General features: G+C 39.6%; 1 protein-coding gene across 1 annotated transcript; it reads right to left on the reverse strand.

Moving 5' to 3' along the window:
* Positions 1–5091: 5091 nt before the first annotated feature.
* Positions 5092–8133, reverse strand: LOC104965078 (splicing factor U2af large subunit B-like). The gene is made up of 3 exons (XM_010794017.1): positions 7738–8133; positions 5671–5808; positions 5092–5270 (listed from the first exon to the last, which is right to left on the reverse strand). The coding sequence occupies exons 1-3, from the start codon at positions 8085–8087 to the stop codon at positions 5123–5125; spliced, it is 636 nt and encodes a 211-aa protein (XP_010792319.1). The 5' UTR covers positions 8088–8133; the 3' UTR covers positions 5092–5122.
* Positions 8134–9087: the final 954 nt, after the last annotated feature.

The raw sequence follows: 9087 nt of genomic DNA on the forward strand, positions 1-9087 counted from the left end.
ACCGTCTAAACATTTCAAAATGTATCAATTTTAAAATACACAGAGTTGCATGCACATCAAGTTGATTGAACACAAAGGGTGACAGGAGATTACAGAACAGACAGCTTCTGATGCCATGGAGTTTTACAGCTTCAGTCCAATGAGAAAGTGGGACAATGGTGGGTATTGCTCCCTTTGAATAGACCATTTTAGATTATTATGGCTTGCGGCACTAGTCCAATCTTTTGTAGGAAGTAAAATATAGTTTTCTTTTATAACTAAAATTGAAAAACAAGCCAATCACATTCTTATGTGGCTGCTCGAATAATTGTGCGCTAAAGAAAATGACAACATTCCAGCGACAAATATTCAAAAGAAAAACAGAAATAATTTGAGTCTTGCCTTTTCAAAAGGTGAACCTGGTGATGTTTTTGGACACAAACAAAGCTTCTGAAGAGCATGAAATTACGGTTCATGAAATACCTTAGTTATAAACTGTCACTGCACAAAAAAGGAACCTTTGTGTTGTCCAAGCAAAACATGTTTCCATGGTGTGTCATCACTCATAAATGCTTCTGGGGGAAAACATCAGTTATCTAAAAGTTCCGGGTTCCACAAATCAAAGACTCATAAACACTTCTGTTTACTACTCGCTAAACATTTGCTCAAATCCGATATGCAAATTCACTTTTAATAATGCATTGGTATTGATTTACCAACACAATAACACGGCCTCTTCCAAATCTAACAGCTTTTATTGGAAGGCTGGAGGAGCGAATAAAACCAAAGCAGGACATCAGTTATCTGCAAAATGCATTTTTCATGACATCTAAAAACCGTTATTGCCGCTTCTTTCACATTGCGTGCTTTTATTTATGATTATTTTGGACTTAAAACCCTCTAACAGAGAGTGAAATTTGAAAAACTGATAAGAATGATGACAAAAACTATGCAAACTATGATAAAGTATAACACTATGGCAGCATTTACCCAGGGCTAGGTAAATACAATGCATTTGGCCTACAGGTGTTTCTGTTGTTGTGGTCACTCAGTGATTTAAAACATGTTTATATAATTACATGATCCGTAAAGATGTGGAGCATAAGGTCTATAGAGCTTTAAATAAGGTGCAGAAACTGATGTTTGCCTATTTATGACTGGCATAACTAAATAAGAGATTTGCATCAAGACTGCGTACCCTGCCTGCACACAGGATTCTACTTCCCCACTGACAGTGAAATATTAAAAAGACGACATTTGAAGAAATGTATGTATTTTAGGCCGGTGATAAGAGGCTTGACGGATTTGATGTTTTATTCAAAGGACAAACCTCTTTTGAAAGCACTGACAATACATTGTTGACCTCTTTCTTGATGGTGTCTGTCGGGTCGTTATGGAGTGAATTACAACAAGTGGCAGACTGTTGATTACATTATCATATTGTTAAAGAGCAGATGACTGAGTCTTTCTTTGATTTATCTCCACAGCAGTAGCAGTTCATGTGTTGTTGATAATTTTATCGAATAACATGTTTACACTTTGTCTTTTCCTCTGGATTACACCACTTTATTTTAAATATTGCAAAGATATTTAAGATGCAAATACACGTGTATCCCCCGGTGATCACGCTGGCCTTGAGTTATCAAATCATCCTGACGTACGCCTGGCTGATGCTCCCAAGGATCTCCTGCTGTCCTCGACTGAGATTATTCCATACATGAATTTGTTTTAATATTCAGGCTAATTTGTTGATGCAGTTGGAACCCAGGCCACAGGATGTTCCTTTTCCCCCTAATGTTCTATTGGAAATGGATTTATGGGCAGTCTAAACTTTCTTTAGAAAAAATATGTATGATTTTCTGTCAGGCTGAGGAGGCATAACGAATCGTTTTTTTTACAATGCTTGAATGAGACAACTGATTATTTGAATTTCACAGATTTCTGAACATCTGAACTTCTTGAATCTCATGATTTCTGACTGAAAACCACCCTTCTTTAAATTGTGGCTAAAAACACTACTTTTTTAATCTGCTTACCCAGAAGTCTTTGAACTTGTTTTAGCACCTACCGTATTTACAATGTGGTTTTTAAACTATTCTGTATCTCTTTTATGCATGAATCTGTTATTCCATTATGTTTATTTAATGTGTTCCTTTCTGTTGTCTTATTGTTAAGTGTTAATGATGACGTAAAGCACTTTGAATTGCTTCTGTGTCTGAAAATGTGCTATATAAATAAACGTACCTTACTTAAAAAAAGAAGTAACGAACACACTTTGATCATAATTATTAAAAACATCCATATTGGAGAACTTTCCTGCTATTCTTAAAATGTTGTCCTTTTGATATTTTCTACCTCTGTTTTCGAAATAGGATATTCTTTCCTCTTGCCGGCTTTTATTGGTTGGCTCACTTCTCTAAATCCACTGAATCAAAGTGGTTTGTGTATCGACAAATGAATGAATTTCTCATGACCTATGCTGGATTAATGATGAGCTTTACTTCAGCCCCAGTCCCTCTCTTTGCTGACAAATTGACATTGTAGCAGAACTCTCTGCACACAGCTGCTTTCTACCCAAAAGTGAATTTCACTCAAAGAGAATTCATAACACTAAACCTGCTTCTGGGAACTAGACCGTTTTACTTGTCATGTCCAAAAACCACCAGTGATTCAGCGACGATATCATTTTGCAGACCACGTATCCCCTAGATTTTGCCCTCTACTTTTCAGAAGTTAATGTATGCGGCTTTAATTGTTTCTTTGTCAGAAATATCTTCCACGGCAGACCAACAACCCCGAGCCCTCAGAAGACACTGTGTCCGTTGCCTTGAATGCCTTTACGACCTTGAAGCTGAAAAGACGTCGGATATTAGCCACTGGCTCTTTAGATTTAATATTTCGAGTCTCTGTTCTGGATTAAGAATTCCTTTGACATCATGGACAAGGCCTGGCTTTAGTTCTACCCACCAGAGTGAACCTATTATGACAGTTGTATTTAGCTCCTCTTTTTGGATGGTACAGCTGTCTGAGGAAGGCACACTACACGCACGGATGAAAAGGACACGACACATACATCAATTGGTGTTCAGTCTCAAGCAGTGTCCTGAAGGGTAGAGCAGTGCATTAGATATCCAGGACATACATGATTTGACTGGTTGCTAAGCTACATACCCCTTAGTTACTGTTGCAACACCTGGGAAGCTTTCAATTTTAGCAAACAGCACATCTGCAGTTTACAATGTCTGTGACATATTCACCACTCAAAAGCAGGTTTTTCAATATGTGATTGATTTCAGATGGAGGTAGGTAATGGAAGGCTTCTCATTCCTAGCAGGCGGGTATCAATTCTGCTGTTGACAAAATGATTTTAGCTGCAGCTACCCGTCTAATTAAAGTAATGTTGGCTCCACAAATTGGTTGAATATGCTGTCTGCCTTTAAAATGCTCCCAAATACAATGGCTATACACTTATTATAAGAATGACTTAACAGATTGGGTGCTTAGCTTTTTTGTGGTGAAGCATAACAGAGGATAGATTTATTCTTAATTGTTCTTATTTCAAATATGACAGTATGTTAAAATGTTAGGCTTTTAGGATAAATAATGTGTTGGATGAATGTAACTATCACTGGTAGAACGTTTTTCTGGAGAATCTTAAATCTGAATCTAAATCGTAGAAAAAGTGTCCACATCACCCTTACAATTAAGCGTTTTCTACAACAAGACTATACCTGTAGGTAGGAGTCTGCATGGTTTTGCTCAACTCAAAAATGTACAACACTGTTAAATCAATTGCTTAGACTTTTACCTTCTCTGGTTTTTTCTAAGAGGGGAAAATTTACCTGGACCACCCTTTAAGTTCTTGAATCACTTTTACTTAGCCCCATTTCAACATATGAAGAAATCCAAAGCTTGACAGGCCAGCCGTCATTGTTAAATTTTCTAAATAGAGTACGATTGGACAATCATTGTTCAGGAGATCAGGTTCATGAGCAGTAGTTTTTTTAGACTAAAGAAAAAAAGAAAAAGAAAATACAGTAACAGCATGTTTTTAACCAAGTGTTACTGCAGTCGAATCCTAGAGATAGGAAATGAATCGGACATCATATTCAGTTTGTCCTTTGGCTGTATCAGCTACGTTTTGACAGGTTGCCAAATATTTAAATACTGAACTACTAGCTTCATTGGAAAAGGATGCTTCGAAGACCTGGAGGCAACAATATGTTGCTCTGAATAAAACTGAGAGGAGTTTAAATTGTATAAATCTTCTCCTCCCAAAACAATCATTTGGGTGCGTTTCACTTCTTTTATTTTTCATTTCCTCGCTCCTCGGTCTCACCGTAAGTTGATTTGTCTGCGCCATCTTGAGTAGCGTCCCAGTGGCCTTTTTTGAGCCGGAGGACCGAGGATCGAGGAGCGATAACGGAGGAGCGATAACCGAGGAACCACCGGTGAAATCCTCAGCCACTCGCTCCGCCCCCTTACTGTGTATCGCTCACTGATTGGACGATGCAGCGCATGCACTGATCTGATGCTTCTTGACATGAGAGCAGTTTCCCAGCGGAGTGAAGAAAACACATGAAACTCACGGCACTCACTCCTCAGTTTATACCGTGTTTTGTTTAAATTCATGTATCATTTAGTTACAAATATGTGATATATCTGAACAACAAAGTGGTCAAAAATAATTTCATTCATTTATTGGAAACATTTTCAGCTCGCTTTTTTCGTTTATACATTTTAAGAATGGCGTTTATCTTTTTTGAGAATGAGTTCTTATTTTATTTTATTTATTGGGGTCTACAACAGATGATACAAATGTTTATGTCAGTAAATGTGAGGCGGGGGTGTTTGTGAAAATAACGGGGACAGAGCTGCTGCCAGAAAACCAGCTGTGCGGCTTCATCACAAACGGACGTCGCTTCACGTGACGCTCCGGAGGAGAGGAAGTCCCATTGCTCTTAAAACTCATTTCCCTGCTTCTCGTGGTTTCCTTGCGTCTCTCCATGCTTCCCTGGTGGGAGGGGCTAAACGCAGGGAAACGACGCAAGTGAGGGACGCAAGGATTCCATTTAACCGAAGTGAAACGCACCCCTTGGAAAGCAATCTAAAGGATTAGCTGCTTGATTGACAGTGTGGGAGTTTACCTGGAGTGGGCCAGGCTGGAGGCGGGGCTAGCTGACGGGGACAGGACGACTCTGTTTGGGGAGGCGTACGGGGAGAGAGAGGAGCCCACCGTTTGCATCTGCCTCGAGGATGACATGGAACTCTTCTTTTTTTCAGGAGGCGACCTGAAAGGAAAAAAGAGGGAGGAACGGGAACCGAGCGTTTCAGATTCTGCCAGTAAATCTACACAATACACAATTTATCAAGGGGCGGGGAACACTGTCTGAAGGCGATTGCATTCAGCAAAGCCCTACTTTAAATTCATGCAAGTGTCTACTGTCGTTTCCATCAGAGGTCATTTGGAAATTAAGTGTCTGTCTTGTAGGTATGTTGGCTAAATCTCCCCTCAAAGACACGATCTATAACATTGCTCAATGTATAGTAGGTATACACCTTATTGTGGGAATGTTGGCGCACCTCTGTCTTGACAGGTTTAGTAATCGTTGTTTTCGGGGATAGAATAAACACAGCTGTACATGTAGACCCTTTATTCACCCCCCCCCCCTCACTGCTGATAGGCTTTACCTGGATCTGGAATGCCCCCTAGGCATGCTGGAGCTGCTGCTGCTCGGATGATGGCGATCACGCTCCCTGTCCTCACGTCTCCTGTCTGATGAGGCGCCCCCGCTCCTGTCCCTCCTCCCCGGGGAGTGTGAGCGGGATCTGGCCAGACACGAGCACAAAGAAAGCGAAAGATGTGGAGAGGCCATTCAATTACACGAGGCTGAGATTGTTAGATGAGCTGATGCATTTGAAATGAACAACAGGTATAGAGGACGGTGATAAGGTGCAAGAGGAAGACACAAAGCAAGCTATCAGGGTTGTTTTTACAGGGACAATAAGAAAAGCAAACGGTTTGCAGTGAGTCTATCTGGACTGTAGGATATTAATGTGTCACGATTTGCATTAATGCCGTGAACAAAAGTCTAAATACAATGCAACTGGGCCTGAATCTTTGAAGCGTTATATCACATGGACTCTCAGTATCCAAGTTGTGTTTTTCTAAACTAGTCTGAAGAGTAAACAGTATTAAATATTTATGGTTACATTAATTCTCTTCTAGGGTTTCTCTGCGTTAAAGACCAAGGCTTTATTCACTGGCTTGTATGCAAAGCATGTATGTCATTTAGAGACATTACAAAGCCAGGGTTAGAAAAGGAAATGATACGCCTTTGCTAAGATACTTAGCCGAGAGGAAAAGGACAGCCAAGTTAATGTGTGCCTTTGCTGGGGTGTCTTAACAAAGCAGTGTGGTAAACATTGGTCTCTTTGACAGATAAACGGCACGAACAAAGCAGCCGGATCTCTATCTTTGATGGCTTCCTCTCAGCCCAGTTCATCTTTCTTCAAATGTTCCTTTCTCCTACATTCTTATTCCTCCATTTTTCTTTAGTCGTGCTCTTTACCCCTGCGTTTGTTTCTCTAATTAATTTCACATACACACTTTTGTTCTCTCTCTGATTTCAATAGAAGCAGGACATGAGAAATAAAAAGGTTAATAGAAAACAGTAAGATGGAGTAATAGCTAACATATTTTTTCTTTAATGTTTTTCCTCGTATGTGTTCTGTGCACTTAAGGTTCAGCTGGAGTGAAATATTAAACAGACGGGCATTAATCATTATGTTCTCAGCCTGTCATATTAAATGTCTCGTACGTTTAACAGCAGCACTACCAAAAACAGATTGCTTTCCCAACTGAGTATGTATCTAACCAGAGAAACTTAAAAAAAGATGATTGTTTCTTGACTAATCTCTATAATTGATTACGGGGAAAAAACTGGCCAGATTTTCATCAAACCTCACCTCAAGTTAGAACGAAACCACGGTCATAGATTTAAAAGTGTGTTTTTAAATATCCTCTTTGCTTAAAAGTTGATTTAGCATCATTTAAAGCTTATTACACCGTTACACCTGAACTGTTGTAATAACATCCATAACATCCATCTGCTACTTAGTAATTATTTATCTAACATATCATTCCAATAGCTTGCATATAGACTCTTATTTCACTACTTCACTTTTTTTAAACTATTTCTCTTCTTGTATTTACTTTTTAATATTTACTTGCACTATGTTTTTCTGTATTATTGTGTTGCACTGTTGGAGAAGCCTGTGACCTAAGATGTTCATCGACATAACTACTACTAAGTTCGTATGACAAATAAAGAACCTTGAACCTTATGAATGCGCCAAAGTCAGAAGAACAACTTTGACCTTGGTCGTGCTCTCAAAATTCCATTCTAGTTTGCACTGCATTAACAACAGTGTGTGTTGGTCTTTGATTCAGTATATTTCAGATATTTACTGTCCCGTTAAAGGAAATGATTTCGGTAGGATAAAATAACAACGACACAAAAGAAGACATTTAAAGTGCTCCTCCCAAATTGCTGTGTCTGTGGCCACTAGCCGCGGCTGCAGTGTGTTGTCCTAAAAGACTCATTTATCTTGCTGAACTTGAAACGTTAACGCGACATTGTCGTACAGTGAGAAATGTGGCCACAGCATCTTGGGATCGAGATCAAATTGAATTGTGGGATACTTAAGAGATTCTCCGGCCCTTCTATTGACAGTTGTGGGGCCAAAATGTCTTACCGGGACCTGTGGGACCTCCTGTAGGCGCTGGGGAGGGAGTATTTGCTCTTCGACTTTGACTTTGATCTCGATCTTGACCTCTTCTTGTGTTTTTTCTTCTTCTTGTCTTTTTCCTTCCCTTTGTTCCTGTCTCTTTCTCTATCTCTCTCCCTGTCTCTTTCTCTCTCTCGTTCTCTGTCCCTATCTCTGTCTCGATCTCTGTCTCGTTCTCTGTCCCGGTCCCTTGCCGATCCTCTAGAGGTGGAGTGGGAGGAGGAAGAGGAGGATGGAGCGTCCCTGCTGTGATACGCTCCTTTGTGCTCCACGGCGGGCCTTTGATCCTGAGCGTACGCAGGGGCACTTGAGGACATCTGAGGAGGCACGGGGCCGGACAGGACAGAGAGGGCTTCCTGTATCTGAAGAGAAAACAAATGGTAGACAGAATATATCAGACACAAGAAAATATCAGCAGAGGAATTGTTTTTGACAGACACATCTGGACTGTAGACCTTCTCTTTTTAAATTGGTTTGAAGACAAAACAATGTATTGATTATTTTAACATGCAGTCTGCCTCTTTGACATTAGGGACATTAATGAATTCCCAAACGCTTGATCTCTCGATCTGTGGACAAATCAATATGGGGGCTTGTCTCCTTGCTGAGATGCAGGTGATGCACACGGCTGATTTTGTACGGAGATTAGAGATGTATTTATGCAATACCCCTGTGTCCATCTTTGTCAATGTTACAGGATTATATGACTCAGATGGTAAAGGAAGAATTTGAAAAAGTTTGAGATTCCTCCTTATAAGTGAAAGCTGAAGAATACTTCATTGGTTTTCTTGTAGAAAACTTAACAGCGTTAACTTTTCAGGCCGAATTATACACATTTGTATTACTTTAAATGCTGCATTAACCTGTTAAGCCCCAAGCCTGTTTTTTTAGGTCTCGGGCTCCAAAATGACATTCCCAGAACAAATGACCATAACTTCACTTCTAAAAAAAGGGGAAAATTAATTATCTTTTTTTTTCAAAGCAACGATAAACCTGTGAGTTGGATGTAGAAAAGTCAAAATCAATACAGATGTTTTTATTTTTGAAGTAAATTCAGATTGAACACAGTAAAAAAAATGTAAATTATAGTGTCCGTCCAAAAAAAAAAAACATTACTTATAGTGAAAACCACCCTTGAATGATGGGATCGAAGACTAAAAGCTTTAGGAATCCAAACTATAACACATAAGTACCCTGTATCAAGATTGATGCAAAACAAGTGACATTTGACCCACTTCTGGGGTCATTTTGGTGGATTTACTCTTTGGGTGGATATCTCTGGTCCCCCTCGGTCGATTTTGATGATTTAAACCTCTT

This window comes from Notothenia coriiceps, unplaced genomic scaffold (genome assembly GCF_000735185.1).
Source record: "Notothenia coriiceps isolate Sejong01 unplaced genomic scaffold, NC01 NC01_scaffold00037244, whole genome shotgun sequence".
NCBI lineage: Eukaryota > Metazoa > Chordata > Actinopteri > Perciformes > Nototheniidae > Notothenia > Notothenia coriiceps.